The 17,722-nt window shown below is 36.0% G+C and overlaps 2 protein-coding genes across 4 annotated transcripts; one reads left to right on the top strand and one right to left on the bottom strand.

Annotated features, from left to right (window-relative positions):
* Positions 1-4,386: 4,386 nt before the first annotated feature.
* LOC111444949 (fructose-bisphosphate aldolase 3, chloroplastic-like) lies at positions 4,387-8,200 on the bottom strand. Its single transcript, XM_023083104.1, has 6 exons — positions 7,901-8,200; positions 6,339-6,608; positions 6,117-6,226; positions 5,903-5,993; positions 5,526-5,795; positions 4,387-5,004 (listed from the first exon to the last, which is right to left on the bottom strand). Exons 1-6 carry the CDS (start codon positions 8,051-8,053, stop codon positions 4,726-4,728), a joined length of 1,173 nt encoding a protein of 390 aa, XP_022938872.1. The 5' UTR covers positions 8,054-8,200; the 3' UTR covers positions 4,387-4,725.
* A 1,217-nt stretch (positions 8,201-9,417) lies between these two features.
* Positions 9,418-17,605, top strand: LOC111444950 (uncharacterized PKHD-type hydroxylase At1g22950-like). 3 transcript variants are annotated; one of them, XM_023083106.1, is made up of 11 exons: positions 9,418-9,717; positions 12,585-12,632; positions 13,074-13,250; positions 13,337-13,487; positions 13,581-13,667; positions 14,559-14,683; positions 15,123-15,241; positions 15,767-15,878; positions 15,959-16,382; positions 16,494-16,614; positions 17,223-17,605. In XM_023083106.1, exons 1-9 carry the CDS (start codon positions 9,418-9,420, stop codon positions 15,992-15,994), a joined length of 1,155 nt encoding a protein of 384 aa, XP_022938874.1. In that variant the 3' UTR covers positions 15,995-16,382; positions 16,494-16,614; positions 17,223-17,605. The 3 variants fall into 3 exon arrangements, with proteins under 3 accessions (XP_022938874.1, XP_022938875.1, XP_022938873.1); XM_023083107.1 differs by having other exon boundaries at positions 15,959-16,099; positions 16,312-16,614; XM_023083105.1 differs by lacking the exon at positions 16,494-16,614 and having other exon boundaries at positions 15,959-16,099.
* The last annotated feature ends 117 nt before the right edge of the window (positions 17,606-17,722 follow it).

The following is a 17,722-nucleotide window of genomic DNA, read 5'->3' on the forward strand; positions in this document are numbered from 1 at the left end:
TTTTTTTTTTTTTTTTTTTTTTTTTAATTGAAATCTCGTTGTCGATCAACCTTTCAATCGTTACATTAGATATTGTAATCTTTGGGCTACCGTTGGATTGAAACTCGGGGTGATAGTATTTGAAGCGAAAATTTCATTTTAATCAAGGGCGGAGAACCTCACTAATCGAATGATTGTCCCACGAGACAAAGACGGAGGATCTAAAAAGTTAAAACGTCGTAATGTGACCCGACTTGACGGCGTCAAACAAACACAATCCAATAATTTTCGATTAAAGTGATAGAAAAAAGTACATGCTTGGTGTAAGCGATGCATGCCCAACAAAACCCGAAACCCGAAACCCTAAAACCCTAAAACCCTAGAACCACACTCTTACAAAAACCCTAATAATGGCTATGCTTGTATGCATCTCTTACAGCCCATGTCTTAAAGCACTAAAAAAAAGACTACAAAATAAGCAAAAATGAAGCCTTAATTTCGGACCATTACCCTCAATTCCCCTCTGCAATGCAATTGCAAAGCTCTGGTCTTTCTCAATAACTTAACATTGTTCCTTCTTTATCTACAATTCTATTGCAACCCATCTTCACCTTTGTCCCTCCGTTCCCGCTGCTGCCGCCTGCCTCCGATGCTCTCGTGTTGTTGCTGCTCGGGTCGGTCATGGTGTCGTTAGAGTAGCTTGAAGTTTGCATTGTTAGAGGAAGAAAGAAAGAAAAAGGAAAGAGAAGGGACAAGGTTGAGCTATGGGGAGGGCACAGTAGAAGATATATATATATATATATACATATATAAAGGCAAAGGTCTAAGCTTTTTTTTTAGTGATTAAAACAAAAATGTTGATAGAACAAAATGAGATGTTGAGATCAACCTTTTGTTTTTTTTCTAATTTTGGGTTGAAGTTGTGAATGAATTAACTTTTTATGATATCGATAATGAACTGGAACCACATCCAATCTTAAAGATATGACGACTAAAAAAATTTTAAAAAATTTTAAAAAATTGAAAGTTAATGTCTATACTAACAAATTACACATTTTTGTGGTAGTTCATATGCTTAATTTGAAAATATTTTATGTTAGGTGATATTCTATGACTTTTTCAATGCAATGAAGTGAAAACAAAATATGTTATTTGCCGTAGCTTATGAAAATAGTTTTTATTCTTAAAAACGAGAAGATGTTAATATAAACATGTGTTGAAAATCGAATTATTGATATTTTAAATGATAATTAAGGTATTGTCAGTTGATTTATGCTTGAATTGGCGTAATAAATAGAACAAAATTAAAAGAAAAAAAAAAAAAACTCCACTGACACGAATTCGAATGCTCTTGGAATTATCATGTGAGGGGGAAAAGAAGAGGGTTACAGCTCGAGACAAAGTCTTATTTAATTTGAAATATTTAAAAATAATATTGGAGAAAAAAAAAAAAAAGTAACTTTTTGGTTATATTAGTATGTTATTATTGGGTGGTGGTGGTGGGAAGTGATTGGTGGGCCATGTGACCATTGCAACATAACGTTTCACTTTTTGTGGCTCACGGTTTTGAAGTTAGTCAGTAAAAAAATGTTTTTCTATGAATTAATCTCGACGTATTGTCATGAATTATTTTTAAGCCTGATGCTTAGATCTAGTAGAGATATATCTGGAAAATATGATAGAGATATATATGGTAGATATTTGGTAAAGATTTGATAGACACGGATATATATACACACACGGAGGCAGTGCTCTCAAAATTTCTCAAGGTGTACATACTTAACTTCATCAATAATAAAACCTTTACCCAATATTCCTCCTTGTATTTTCTCTTTTCTCTCTTCTGTTCTTTGTGTTCATCTTGATCGAGTGTGTGCGTTGTTGAGCGATCCTAACCATTAGTATTAGAGCTAACAACTGGTATCCATCCTAATACATTTGTACATGAAAACGTGCACCGACAAAAGAAAAGAAAAGTTTGTACCTAAAGAGAGCAAATATTTGAAATTGACTGTAGAGAATGAATGAGTGCACCATTTTAAATCCATGTCTAAGGCTACTCTGGACCTTTTTAGTCGAGAACATATATAAACGGACTAAGTCAGGTCTACTGAAATCCCCGTTATTGTCAAAGGGATTGGTTGTTTCATTTTCAATGCATAAAGATATACGTTTATTTTCTTTTCGCTAATTGATAAACTACCAATGAATCGGAAAGTTTTAAGTGACGTATTACATTAAATTTAATTCTGTCAGTATTTTAATACTAATCTTTGTTTTTATAGGTACGTATGTCTACTTTCACGGATCTTTATCTGTACATACCTTTTTATCTATTACTGTTTTATCTACTAAACTATACTTGAATTGACATTACATAAATATTGTCTCACGCCCGAGAAATGATATATTTATTTTATTTCGGATAAGAAGTGGATGAAAATAGGAAAAGAAAAAAGTAAAAAGGTAAGAAATCACTTTTGTGATTTGTCAATGCCAAAGGAAAAAAGGGAAAAAAACATATCTATAAAGGTAAGTTAATAAGTCAAATAGAGAGATTCTCTCCTTTATTTATTTATTTATTCCAAGTTTTCTTTGTAAGCAACACAACTTGGATCCAATTTTACCTCTTAAATTCGATCATTAATTTAACAAAAGCATTTTAAACGTTCGTTACAATCACACTTTACTGCAACTCACAACGCGATTGTGCGACATTTATTTTCCCTCTTGAGTAAGTTTGTTGACTAAAATTTTGGTCGTCGTTGGTACAGACGACATATGCTTAAACCAACGCGTCCATGGCAGTGTCGAAGCCTTCATCCTCTGGCGTCTTGTGTACTTATCCTTTGTGTTGTTTTCACTTTATAGTCTCTTGATCTGAGAGTGACGACCTAAATGATAAATATTAAGATTTGGAGCCAATGATGAAGATGTTTATAGTATAAGACAAAAGTATTAAATTCATTACCGATAATGATGAAGCTTTTGTCGTAAAATATCATATTTTTCATCAATACAATTGTAGATTTTTTGTTGACATAGAGAGTTATCAACTTTAGTTCATTTTCAGTCTCTTCGATCAACAAATTTCTCAGCCAAAATGTTTGATATGATGTCACAGTTGTCGCTATGAACTTGATTTCACAGGAAGATAGTGCCACAATTCACTACTTCTGAGATTGCAAAGAGATCAAATTTTCGTTGAGATAAAACGTCATTCCTGCGGTGTTTTTTCTGTCATCAATATCTCTCGCTAAATCATTATCAGTAAAATCAACTAGTTCTTCAGGACCTCACCCTTTTTTGATATTTAAGCCCGTAGCTTGAGGTTTCCTTCATATAGCGGAGAATGTGTTTAACCGCTTGATGATGTATCATTCCATGTACCTATTCACCACTCCACATCATATGAAAAGTCCGGACGAGTATGAGTCAAGTACCTCAAATTTTCGATGATGCGCCTATACTCAGTGGAATTCACCAAGTTTCCTTCAACATCTTTCCCGAGTTGTAACTTTGCTTCCATAGGATACTCGCAATCAAGTTGCACTCCACCATCTAAAATTGATGCAACATCTTCTCACCACAGGCTAATTGCTTTAGCATGATGCAATCTTTTGTTTGGTCCACTTCAATACTGAAGTAGTACATGAGTAACCCGAGATCAGTCATCTCAAATTCTTTTATCATTTGTTACTTGAACTCTTTGATATCTTTCTCACTTGTACTAGTGACAATAAAGTCATCAACGTACACACTGCACTCAAATCAAGGGGAGTTACAGTAACTCAACAGAAAACTAATGAAAAGAGTTTGAGATCAAAGAACTTGGAAGGCTAAAATACTTTCAATCTAGTATTGAAGTAACATTTTCATATCGTAGCAAAAGATTTATGGATGGAAATAAGGAAAAATAAATGTAAACCTACACTAAGACCAATGGATCCACATCAAAAATTGAGAATCAAAAGAGGAACTTGTGATAAACAGAGAAATGTACCAAAGATTGGTGAGAGTTTATATATCTGGCTCACACTCGATTGGACGTAGCATATTCAACGAGTGACTGGCTCACACTCGATTGGACGTAGCATATTCAACGAGTGACTGGCTCACACTCGATTGGACGTAGCATATTCAACGAGTGACTGGCTCACACTCGATTGGACATAGCATATTCAACGAGTGTGATTAATCAATTCATGCATGCTCTGGATCAACCTTGATAACGAAGGGGATAATATGCATTAGTTACGCATTGTCGCAACTTCAACGAACGGATATAATAGCATATTTCATGAGTTAGGATCCAAGCAATTAACTTGAAACAACTTTAATTAGCCTAACTAAAAAATTATATCACCAAGGAACCATAAACTAAGAGAAAGATCATTGTCTCTATCGTCCCAAAAAGAACATGAGCATAATTAATTAAAATGTTTTTGGAAAACATAATTATTGCCAACAAAGTGGGCTCACTTTACAGGAAGGATACGATGCTGCATATTAAAAACTACATCTCAAAACACTAAATAACTTGAAAAAAACATGGTAGGATACAATTTGCTTACTCTCTATGTGAGTTTGCTTCTCACAGGTCTTATTATAAAAAGCTTCTATCAAAGGAAGGAGATGAAAGGCTTTATCCTATAGAGCAAAAAAAGGTCTTCTTTAATGAAAGAGAAGAAGAAAAGCACACACACATTAGCACGAGTTTCGAGCGCATCAGCAATTTAACGAGGCTCAGTAAGTGTATCCCTTCACAAACATACCCTTCTTGGCCTCATCGCTTTCACCATCGTCAGTGTACTTACCGAGCTGAGCGAGGGAGTTCGCCTCCGCACGCACCAGAAGTGCTTTCTGTGCAGCCTCCACGTTTTCGGGGTTTCCTTGCCATGTCTTGAGCACAGTGTTCTGCAACGCACGGGCGTAAGAGAAGGATACATGCCACGGGTTGGGGCTTTGGTTCATTGCATTCAGGTTCAATGTCGCTTCCACTTCAGACTGTCCTCCAGACAAAAACTGCACACAAAATGAAGGATTTTCATTGTTCTATATCTGACTTAAAATCAGTTTTTACAAAGGAAACTTCAACAATCTATATGCTGAAACCTAATATCCTTTTTAAACATGCACTTTGCTCGGGGAGTATTTTTGTAACAGCCCAAACCCACCGCTAGCAGATATTGTCCTCTTTAGACTTTTTCCTTTCGGGCTTCTCCTCAAGGTTTTTAAAAAGCATCTGCTAAGGAGAGGTTTCTACACCCTTTATAAGGATGTTTCGTTCTCCTCCCTAACCGACGTGGGATCTCACAATAAAGTTAAGAACATTTTACCATTAAATATTCTTAACAGTCATGAGATCTTGCCCAGTCAATTAAAATTCAACCAATAAACACACCAACCAAACTACAATACGAAGATGAAACCATCAACAGTTTCTATAGCAGAACAAAATGTAGAGTGACATGTATAATACCACTGTGAGCATAGAAAAATTACGGACGCCATTCAACATCGAAAACAAGTTCAATTATTCATACCATGATTCCAGGAACTGCAGGAGGAACTCTTCTCCTGAGCATCTTTAGTGTGTATTTAGCAATAGTTTCAGGAGAGGCCTTCTCCTTGTGTTCGGCGCCCGGCGTTACCATGCTAGGCTTTAGAAGGATTCCTTCGAACAGAACATTGTTTTCAGCCAAATAGAAGAATACTTCTGACCAGACCTTTTCAGCCACTTCAAGTGTCCTGTCAATGGAATGGTCCCCATCAAGAAGGATCTCAGGTTCTACAATAGGTACAAGCCCATTGTCCTGCAGTAACACAGAGATAGAAGAAAAGAATCTTCTTGTAATGAAAAATCTCTTCAAATATATGATCCTGTAATATTTATAAACAAGTTCATAGAACAACCGTATACCTGAGAAATGGCAGCATATCGAGCAAGGCCCCAAGCAGCTTCCTTAACAGCCAGAGCAGAAGGACCACAAGGAATGCTAACAACCGTCCGCCTGTACGTTTCATATGATTTAGATTTTACGTAACTAACCGAACAAAACAGGTTAGAAGAGAAAACCACCCTCCTATATAAGAGGGTCTTTGTTCTTTCAGAAACAAAGAACATGCCGACTTACCACTTAGCAAAACGAGCACCTTGCTTATAATATTCAGCCGATCTTGAGGCCAGTCCGTCTAAGCCTTGACACCAGGATTCATTGTTGGATCCTGGCAGAGGAACCAAACCCTGAAATCCACACAATATAAATACTCAGAAGCTTCATACAGTCGAGACACTTTGTAACAGCAATCGAAAATAAATTCTTTGGTGTGTATTGAAAGGTAAGAGGACAATTCACCTTGTCAACTTTAATACCAGGCATAATCTTTGCCTCTCGCAAGCAATCGACAAATTTCTTTCCATCTGTGGTCGATTGGTAGAGTGTTTCCTCGAAAAGAATAGCACCAGATATGTACTGACCCAAACCCGGTGTGGTTAGCAAAAGCTGTCGGTATGCTTGTCTGTTGGTTTCAGTATTGTCCAAGCCAATGGATGCTAACCTCTTCCCACATGTTGCATTAGATTCATCAATAGCAAGAATACCACGTCCAGGAGATGCTACTGATTTCTGCAAACCAAGGAAATGAACAAAGTACTAACTTAATGCAAGGAATCCAACCTAGTTAAGACGCAGTGCCATTACAAAATACAAAGGTGGTTTTGCCATTCTTAAACATCATAACAAATGGTTTCAAGCATATAATAATGTGAGATCCCACATCAATTGGGGAGGAGAACGAAGCATCCTTTATAAGGGTGTGAAAATCTCTCCCTAGAAAACGCGTTTTAAAACCTTAAGAGGAAGCTGAAAAGGGAAAGCCCCAAGAAGGCAGTATCTACTAGCGGTGGACTTTGGCTGTTACAAATGGTATTAGAGCTAGACACTAAGCGATGTGCCAGTGAGGAGGCTGAGCCCCGAAGGGGGTGGACATGAGGCGGTGTGCCAACTAAGACGTTAGCCCCGAAGGGGGTGGATTGGAGAGTCCCACATCGATTAGAGAAGGGAACAAGTGCCAGCAAGGACGCAGGGCCCCGAAGGGGGTGGACATGAGGCGGTGTGCAAACTAAGACATTAACCCCGAAGGGGGTGGATTGGAGAGTCCCACATCGATTAGAGAAGGGAACAAGTGCCAGCAAGGACGCAGGGCCCCGAAGGGGGTGGATTGTGAGATCCCACATCGGTTGGGGAGGAGAAAGAAGCATCCTTTATAAGGGTGTGGAAGCCTCTCCCTAGCCGAGGCGTTTTAAAAACCTCGAAGGGAAGCCCGAAAGGAGAAGCCCAAAGAGGACAAATAAACTCAGATAGAGACGAACACCTGTTTCTTATTAAACATTCATAATTCATGAGATATAAAACATTGATCTAGTAGTATATTCACATTAAAAAGGGAAGGAGGGGGGCCTGTCCAGAGATGACTTCCTGAAAATCTGTATCTAAATACTCCTTTTTACAAGAATTTATCCGTAGTAAGATCAAACCACAAATCCAGCAAGGTCAGCGTACTGGCAGTCTGCCACTAAGAGCATCGTAACATGATGATCAAACTTATCTCACTAGTGATGAAACAATACCAACAATTGCAAACATGAAACAAAACAAAGTAGCCCGCTATGAAAAGATCGCAGAAAAATCAAGGTCAAAGTCATAGAAAAACAAAAATCGAACCCTCATAAAGACAGGAAAAAGAACCTCCCACGATCGCGAACATTCAGCAATTACATCACGATCAACTCAAAACTCCAATGCATGCAAATCAAATATCAGATCCAAATCCCAACAAAAACAACCCACAAGCCCTCCAATATTAAATCCCCAGGTCAATCGCCCAAACAAACAACGATCTAAAACCAAATACTCACCGCGGTCAGAACAAGCTCATCGGAGTAACCCCCAGCACGGATCGGGACAGAAACACGTCGACCAGAAGACGATCCGCGCCTCTGAGAGAAGGATTGGTGAGCAATCCATTGCGAAGAGGAGGCGTTCAACTTGGTGAAGCTCAGGCAGGCCATGGCTTCTACAACAGGAAGAAGAATTGATGAGGCAAAAAAAAAAAAAACAACCCACAGAATCGAATTGGGTTGTGGGGGTGGTTTTATTGTACAATTTCGGAAAGAAAAATAATAATTGGTTGGTAGTGAGGTGGGTTGGTGGATGGATCGCGGTGAGCGCGATTGACCAAAGTTAGTATTATAAAAAGTGAACAGCAAACGCTTCGTATTGGTAAGTCCGCCGGGGGCGATGATGAGGCGATGCAAGTGAGGCGCTGCCAAACGGTCCCTGTCGATAATTCCTATATTACCAAATTATTGCTTTTCAATCATATGACACAAAATGGTTCGAGGCGGCTACAAGTGATCATATCGTTCCGATACGTTATTAGTTCATTAATATTGATCATAAAATTTGTGCGTTATGGGTCCGTTACAATTTTGATGTGCTACCCTAATTTGTTAACCAAACGTTTAAGTCTCGCATCCATAAAATCTGATTGAATCGAAGCCAATTAAAGTAAATTGAGTTAAATAATTTTCAAGTGATTATCAAAACTTTTGGATTCAATTAAGGAATCTTAATTAATAGGTGATAACATTTAGATCTTTATTACGTGTCCATGAACAAAGTCAGGAGGATTTAAAGATGGTTGCCAAAAACCAAAACCTATTTTGGAGTAAGATTATGTCTTTCTTTCGGGTCCTAAATATTAGGATCTAAGATTGGATTGAGAAGTATCATGCCTACAATCTTGAGCCAGGAGTACATACTTGACGCACGTATGCACACATGAGCCCCAACAACCGAGCTCATATATGAACCCTGGGTCTTGCTGTCAGGCACAACGTATTAGACATCATATAAAAGGAAGGCCTGTATAATATTATGACGAACATAAATATTAAAAGTGGGCTCATATATGTACCCTGAGCTTATTGTCAGACAACGCATTAGACACCATATAAAAGAAGAAAGACCCGCATGATATCATGACCAACATAGATATTGAAAGTTAAAAAATTAGTTTTTTTTTTTTTGTTTTTGAGATATTTTTTAAAAAAATATTTTAAATGGAAATTATATTTTAAAATAAAAGTTCTGACGATCCTGTGTCGTTTCGAGAATTTAAATAAAATCTATAAATTTGATAAAAATTTGGAGGATAATTGGACGAGTAAAAACGTCCACGTAATCGGTTGGGTCCCACATGTACACGTCAGCAACTAACGAAATAGAGCCTAACCCTAACCTGCAACTTTCACCATCTTCGTCTTCTTCCTCTTCATAACCCTAATTTCAATCCACTTCTCACACTCTCATCACAAAACATGCTTCTGTAATTCTTTCTTCAAAGGCATTTGACCTCTACAGATGCGAAGCTATGTCTCTGGAAGCTTCTCTTGAACGACGAAAGCAGCCCCAAGCTCCCGGGACTGGCAATGGAAATGGCGTCGTCTCGCCCAGCTCACACTCTTTCTCAACCCATAGGCTTCGTCTTCAACCCAAGGAAGATCACAAGTCGGAGAGCTATGAGGACCTGCAATTGGAATTCAGCCCGCTCCTCTTCAGCATGCTGGAAAGGCACTTGCCTCCGAGCATGCTCAATATGGCACGCGACCTTAAGCTTCAGTATATGAGGGACATTCTACTCCGATATGCTCCTGAGGGCGAACGCAACCGCGTAAGCGTTTTAAATTGTTTTATCTCTATATCTATGGTGAATTTCATTACATGTTTGCTTGGTTTGGCTGGTGAATGGAGGAGGAGGAAGAGAAGATAGGTTATATTTTCTAGAAATTGTTCTATAGGTTAAAATCAATGATAGCAAATGCCGCATGATCTTATGAATTGTTAGTTGGACGTTGTTTGCAGGCTAAGGATTAAGATTTTTATTTTCATTGTTATGTGATGGTGAATCAGAAGGCGGGAACATAGTTATTTGAACATGTAGATTTGTTAATAGCATGACTAATTGACTTTGATGTTAATATGTCAAGTAAACATGAGGATAGTATTTGTCAAATTTTCTCTTATGCTAGTTAGTCGATGATCTTGATTTCTGACGCAATTTTGATGAAATTAAGGAGGAGGTGTCAATGTTTGTACTTCATTACTCGTTGGGGTTTCTTTCTGTTGGTCTGGGAAGGCAAGGTCTGTTCCTGTATCTTGTTTCTATATTTGATTACTTCCATGTTTCTTGGAAGTATTTCCAGAACAGTGGATTAAATTTTATTTAGACAAAAATGGAGAAAGTATGTGAAGTATGAAGAAAGATAAATATTCCTTCCAAAATCGAAAGCCCCAATAGAGCTTACTAATAGGTGCTCTAGGTAGATGATTAGTAGCAAGGGAATCATTATTGCTAGAAGTTAAGAAGTGAAACATCAAGTGGATGCTGCAAAGCAGAGTCAGTCCTCAAACTCAGTCCAAAGTTCTATATAACTCCCATACATTCTCTCATTTCTTTCAAGCTAAAGGTTCCAAATCAGAGTGTTAGAAACAATGATAACAGTTTGACATGCACAGTAACCCAGCATTGCCCGGAGAGAACTTGGTGAGGAATTCATTCAGAGTTCTTTGGAAACACCCCAGCTACTATCTTAAGAACAGAGAATGATTTCTCCGTTATAAAATGCTTGGGTTTCTAAGTTTTATAAACAGTTTATGAACCGATGTTTTTTTAGTTACAACAATTTAATAAAAGCATGAAATGAATGTTAAAATTTACCAAACATATTTTAAAATACAATTTTTTTTTTATAGAAATGCAAATAATAGGAAATATGGAATGATTTTCAAAAATACTTTAATTTTAAAAAATATTTACTTTTAAAGTATAGAATGGAAAAGAGGAAATATATATAAAGTGTGTGTATTTCTTTCTTCTTTTATTTTATCTTAAAAACAGACCATAAGATAAGAATGATTCACAAAAAACAAATAGTGCTACCCCTTTTTGTTATAATTTTTCTTCCAGATAAGTATCATATTCAACTCGGCTTAATTTTATATCATGATAAATAATGTCCCATGTCCATTTTAGCGCTTTCATGGTTTAAATTTCATACCCTTTTAACTCATATCATTTCAACTCTGTTTTCTCAATTTGGAAGATCTTTTTGCTACTTCCAAACTTGGTGCTTGGATTTTCTTTTCTTTTCTTTTCTTTTCTTTTTGGTTAATCATACCATCTGCGAATTTTAACATAAAAGAACTCTACTTATTCTATATTTTGGATATAAGAAACACGACTTTCACTCAGATCCAATAACAAGAAACAGGAAAGACTGCAATTAAAAGTACATCATGAGCATGAAAATACCTACAGGGTACTTCTTAGCTTGGACTCTAGGTAAACTCCCATGTCCTAACCAACTATTCTGTCTTAGCTCCTGATACATTTTTATTTGAGTGTGGCATTTTGGTGTGTTGCATGCTGGCAAGCTGATTTCACTTCTGCATGTGCCCATTAAGATTCACAATTTTTCAAATACGTTTTCTGTGAACACTCTAACGTGTTTGTTTGTTTGTTATTTTTCTCTAAGCCTTTTCTTCATTTGTAGCTCCTTTTTCTTCATTTCTTTTGTCAGAAAGCAATAATACATCTATTATTTTGTTTGTTTACTTTTGTAGAAATTAGTTCTTTTAGCTTATTTGGTCGGTTAGAAAGGTGATGTGAAGGAAACTGCCTTTGAATGGGCGTCAATCTGTTGCTTATCTGTTGCATTCCAATCACCTTTTTGTCACCTTCATGATGAATTTTGTGCCTAAGAAACACGATCTCTAGGTTTTTTCTTGAGTGCATTTAATTGAATATTATGTTTTCATTCATTATCACTTGACAATAACAAAGAGCATCAGAGTAGCTTTCCAAATAAAGACATCTATATGCCTACTATTGTATAGCTTATTGCATTTGATTTAAAAATCCTTGTCTTTGTAGCTGTAAACTTTGATGCCCTTATGGTCATGAGTGCAGACCTTGATAATTCTGCACCTTGAATATAAAATATCCTGGAGTCTTTTCTTCTCTGACTCTAACATTGTAAGGTTAGGTAGTTATATTGTAAGATGATCAATGCGTGTCTAAATTGGTCTGAACACTTTTCAATTATGATTGCTATTATTATTTTTATTAAAAGGAACTCCAATTTCAAATTCACATCATGATGCAAATGTTATTTACCTTGCATTTACTAAAATGATCCAAACGAGGTGCAACAATGAATGAGTGACACGCATCATACATTAATAAGTTTCCAGATTATATTCATAAATGATGGCGTGATGTGATTGTTGATTATTTATATATTTGTTTCCTTTTGCTTTTCCTTCTGGCTCCTACCATGCGTTGATTGATATTATTGGAATTAGAGAAACATGAAACTTTAAATTTTTAAAAAATAGCCATTGGAAGCTAAATTACTTATTTCATTAACCCATAGAAGTTGTGATGTTTCTATGTATTTTCTTCTTGTGGTGTCCCAAATACTACTTTTCTCATCTGAATTATTCTCTTACCACAATTTCATGCATTTGAATTATCAGATTCAGAGGCATAGAGAATACCGACAAAAGATTATATCAAACTATCAGGTAAATGAAAGCCTTAGCTGTATGTATCTGAGTTAGTCATGCTTAACACTGGTGTAAGAATTTATGGAGTCCATTTTTATATGCTTCAAAATCATCTAATGGCATAATATTTACTTCATAAATTGGAATTTTTGACTTTTGAGTATTTTCAAGGATCAGTTTCCTTGGTTTGTCCTAATGTTACTGGGATCGAATGGAAATTGCCAAAGAAAAAAGAAAAAAAGGAAAAAGAAACAAAAAAGAAAAAAAAGAAAAAAGAAAACTTGCATTTGTTAATATACTTTTTTAACAATTATCTTTAGTAATAAAATTCATAGAAGTTAGATGAGATCTTGATATTTTGTAATGGATCTCCGTTTACATTTTCTTGCTTCAATGAATAGTTACTTACAGTACATCCACAATATATTCCCTTACTAAGTTGCTATCCACTCTTTGCAGCCATTACACAGGGAGCTTTACAGCATGCATGCTGCGAACTTCTTTGTCCCCTCTTTTCTCAAAGCTATCAATGAGAATTCGGAGGAGAGCTTTCGACGCATCATGTCTGAACCCTCTCCAGGAATTTATAAATTTGAAATGCTTCAACCACAATTCTGTGAAAAGCTGTTATCTGAGGTATAATAATTTAAAATTTGTTTGCATGTTTTTTACTTCCCTGAGATTTGATTTTTGCATAATACTATTCGCCTTTCAATTCTTAGGTAGAAAGCTTTGAAAGATGGGTTCACGAGACAAAATTCAGAATCATGCGACCTAACACAATGAACAAATATGGTGCTGTTCTTGATGACTTTGGTTTGGAGACCATGCTTGATAAGTTGATGGATGATTTTATACGTCCTATATCAAGAGGTAACACTTTTGAGTGAAGTACTCCTTGAAAGTTGTTTCATGTAGAATACGAGAGCCATGATTTTTCACATGTTTGTTTTTGGTGTTATGTAGTTTTCTTTCCAGAAGTTGGAGGAGCCACACTGGACTCTCATCATGGTTTTGTTGTTGAATATGGAATTGACAGAGATGTGGAACTTGGTAGGTTTTAGTAGGAACTGTTCATTTTCTTGCTTTCCCTCCTATCAATCCTTTTTTATTAATGTTCATAGGGAGAAAAACATTTTCTTATGAATGGTTTTGTTAAATACAAAATTGTTAGAGATATGGAACATGGTAGTGCTTCCATTAACTTTTTCTCCACTCGCCAATCTCTTGCTTCTTGCTTAATTTTTTTTTTTTGTTAAATTATACCATCTATCCTTGGGCTTTTATTTGTGTCAATTTAATCCTTGTACTTTTTGAAAGTTTTAATTTCATTACTGTAATTAATTTATCCTAAAAGTTCTTATTGTTAACTAGTGGTGTCAAATTGAATGGAAATTTGATAAAGCATTAATGAAAAGCTATGTGGACTTACTTCACACTGTACGTATGTTATGTGATAATGAGGCGGTCTACACTGTTTTCAACCACAATTGACAACAAATGCCGTTGGAATGAATTATAAGGACAACTATAACTATGACGTTGAAACTTTCTTAAGGACAAAGTTGATACAAACGTGAAACTATAGGAACAATGTTATAATTTAACTTACTTCGTTTTTACTTTTAGTTCTCCACTTTTTCCTTTATGGACATATTTTAGTTATTGAAAATGGAGATCCAGTAAATGAATAGATGACATTAGACTTTAAAAGATCAACCGTAATCTGTTCTTTCTCTTGGCTCATTGCTCAAGACGATTGTTTTTGCTGAAATTTCATTTTTGGTCCTTTTGAAATAGTTTCCTATTCATATTTATCTGTAGTTATTGCAATCTGTAAATTTTTGACGTTTTTTGTTTTGTTGCTCGTTTTTTTTTTTTTTATATTTATTTGTTGATATCGAAACTATTAATCAATTTTATTTCAAAATGATTTTACTATAGGTTTTCATGTGGATGATTCGGAAGTCACATTGAATGTTTGTTTGGGTAAACAATTTTCTGGTGGTGAACTGTTCTTTCGCGGCATCCGATGTGACAAGCATGTTAATACGGAGACCCAACCAGAGGTATGATAGTCTTCAGAACACCTTATACCTTTATTTTTGTATTGCTTGTTCCTTCCTTTGTGGTTGGCTTGGCTCATATATTTCAAGCTGCTTATTCAGATCTGACAGTTCTGTGATTGTAAATCTTTAAATTTTCATAAGATTCTTCAAAGATAGATTAGCTTCTTTTGAATCTGCAATCGCATAGATATGAGCTCATTAAAATTAATCATTGATATAAGTCATGAGCTGTTGGGATAATAATACCTTCTTGAAAGCTGCTATTAATATTGAAAAATCCGAACATTTAGGTATATGGGTACATGTAAGCAATAGTACTTCATATGTTTACCAGACGATGCAAATGTGTGAATATACATTATACGATCAATGAGTAGTCATTTCATTTTCAGTAATGCTCCTTGGTGGGTGAATTTTATCGTAACAGTCTCTGTATTAGGAAATCTTTGACTATTTGCATGTTCCTGGACATGCGGTTCTTCACCGTGGTCGTCATCGGCATGGTGCTAGAGCTACAACATCTGGGCGTCGGGTCAACTTACTTTTGTGGTGTAGAAGGTATTCTCTCACTAACTTCGACCTCTGAGTGATTGTTTTTTGTCCAAATAAGAGTAAAAGGATATGATATTTTGTTCAACAACATAGGCACTGATTGGCAGAAAGTGATCATATATATGTATGTATATATGCATGTATGTGTGTGTGTACATATGTATATGAGGTATCACATTGCCCTTTTACATGCCATCCATCCACCGTTTGGGCTGATGCTAAGCACAAAACTTAAGATTAAGAATTAGCTTACATTAGATGAATTGGGTTATGCATACTGCTTTGGTGCTTCCTAGTCAAGTAGTTCGGCCAAGAGCAGCCAATATCACCTTACAAGTAGAATGCTTTCTCATAAAGCACTTTTAAGTGCTCAAGGTGCTGTTGACATTTTCTAAAAACATAATTTTTGTTACTTTGAAACGGTGTTTTTCAGTAGGAAGCATAGTATTATTATGTACATTATAGATGTATATTGGGCTCAGTTGCTTTCCGTGTTTCCTAACCCTTTTTTCCTGAAAAATCTTGTTACAGTTCTGTGTTCAGAGAGTTAAAGAAATATCAGAAAGATTTCTCCAGCTGGTGTGGAGAATGCCAACGTGAGAAGAGAGAAAGGCAACTCCTATCAATTGATGCAACAAAGCAGGTGCGTTTCGTTCTAGCTGAATTGAGTACTACTTTTAAGTTTTTACCTCAAATTCAATCTGGTATATCTATTGTCTCCAGGAGTTACTTAGAAGGGACGTAAAATCTCCCCCTTGAGCCTGCAATGGTGAAAACTATTGTTGAGGAGCTGTAAATTTTACCAAATATGAAGGATGTTCATCAAAACGAAGTCTGCTGTCCTAAAACTTTCGCCATGTGCAGGTAATAGGTGTTGTCCTGTATTATTTATTGTGCTGCATTACATTTTGCAGTTGTAGCTGTACATTTTAAAATGTTGTTGATAGGTGAAAATAGTTGTCAGAAAAATTTAACCAATTAGAAACCCGTTTGTGCCGAATTGGAGTGAACTAACATGTAATCTTAGCTTCTGATACTCCCTATATGTCAAATTGAATATTCTGTTCATAGTGCAGCAAATTTATTACACTGCTCATCAAGTCGGCGACGGCAATGAGATTGGATTAATGTGGCGAAACAAATTTTGGTATTGAGTTTTACTGTTTGGAGGAGTCTTAGTTACTCTTTTTAGCACTCGCACATAAGTATGTGTAGAACTTTTTGAACTTTAGATATCATCTTTGGTTACTTGATTTAGATCCTGATCCCCACCAAGATCGTTGGTGGTCGTTGCTCTTCCTTCTCTCCCAATCTTACAACAAAATCGAGGAAAATTCAAGGAAAACCTCTGAAATAATATCGATATTTGGACCGTGAAGGTACAGTAATGGCTTCGGAATAATTTTGTGTTATTTTTGTAGTCTCAGAAGGGCTTCAAATAGATGGGAGGGAGTTAAGAATCTTCCTTAATATTAAAACTAGGACTCTGTTGCCTGTGTTTTAAAAATTGCCTTTTGAAAGTTTTGATTTATATAGCTCCTAAACATTTACTTATTATGATGCTTGTGAAAATCATTCTCTACAAATTTATGATGTTATGAGCATGAAGAAATTCGTAGGCGACATTCATATTATTGAGTGCTAATCATAGATTTATCAACTTGAATTTTCCTTGGATTGAGATGAGATTAAAATAGGGGCTTCAGCTTTTCATATGAAATTAGATGAAATTATTAACTAAAATATACCATTAACCTTTTCATATGGAATCAGAAAATAATTAGTAGAATGCATAAGCATGTATATTAGGGAACGTAGATTTTCTTCACCAAATCTCCATTATTGGTGCTTACATTCAAACCGTTTAGCATACTTTTCAGACCTCCATTGCTGATCCAAAAAGCTTCCAGTTCTACCAGAAAAAACAATGTCTGCCTTCATTTTTTTCTTTTTAAAGAACAGAACTTCACACGTTGTGGGTTTGCAGGTTGGAGATCGAGGTTTGAGCATAAGGACGCTTCTGGTTGCAGGATCAATCTTCTTCGCCATTGTAGAGAGTAGCTTATGTTATGAGTAGTCGAATAGTAGTGGCTCGAGAAGAGTGCTGCTCGAGGCCTCGTTGCTACTAGAGACCAGGGAATGTCACATGGATCGAAGAGTGTTAGAGTTGCTTTACAAGATCTTAGAACAACGTGTAGCCTCTTGCGAGCAACTTTGTCGGTATCAATGGTCTGTTTTATATATATATGCGACAATGTCAACTAAATATACCGAGTGAGTGAGTGTATATGAGGAATTCATGGAATAGACCTGTCAATAAAAAGTTAAATACTATATTATAAATGTAGGATGATATTATTATTATTATTATTGTGCTTGTGGCTGTGTATGACAAGAAAAAACTTGGTTAATGTGGCAAAGAACAAAGTTTGTGTAAGCAATGTTCTTTTTTTTTTTTTTTTTTTTTTTTATAAGCATGTGTTATTG

The sequence above is a fragment of the Cucurbita moschata genome, unplaced genomic scaffold (assembly GCF_002738365.1).
Source record: "Cucurbita moschata cultivar Rifu unplaced genomic scaffold, Cmos_1.0 Cmo_Scf00007, whole genome shotgun sequence".
Lineage (NCBI taxonomy): Eukaryota > Viridiplantae > Streptophyta > Magnoliopsida > Cucurbitales > Cucurbitaceae > Cucurbita > Cucurbita moschata.

Excerpts from the sequence above, each read along its gene's own strand:
- LOC111444949 (XM_023083104.1), bottom strand. The coding sequence starts at position 8,053 with ATGGCCTGCCTGAGCTTCACCAAGTTGAACGCCTCCTCTTCGCAATGG. Across the intron at positions 5,796-5,902 it reads GATATGCTGCCATTTCTCAG|GACAATGGGCTTGTACCTAT; the intron begins GTATACGGTTGT and ends GTGTTACTGCAG. Across the intron at positions 5,005-5,525 it reads CTGCAGTTCCTGGAATCATG|TTTTTGTCTGGAGGACAGTC; the intron begins GTATGAATAATT and ends TTTTGTGTGCAG.
- LOC111444950 (XM_023083106.1), top strand. The coding sequence starts at position 9,418 with ATGTCTCTGGAAGCTTCTCTTGAACGACGAAAGCAGCCCCAAGCTCCC. Across the intron at positions 12,633-13,073 it reads AGATTATATCAAACTATCAG|CCATTACACAGGGAGCTTTA; the intron begins GTAAATGAAAGC and ends CACTCTTTGCAG. Across the intron at positions 13,251-13,336 it reads GTGAAAAGCTGTTATCTGAG|GTAGAAAGCTTTGAAAGATG; the intron begins GTATAATAATTT and ends TTCAATTCTTAG.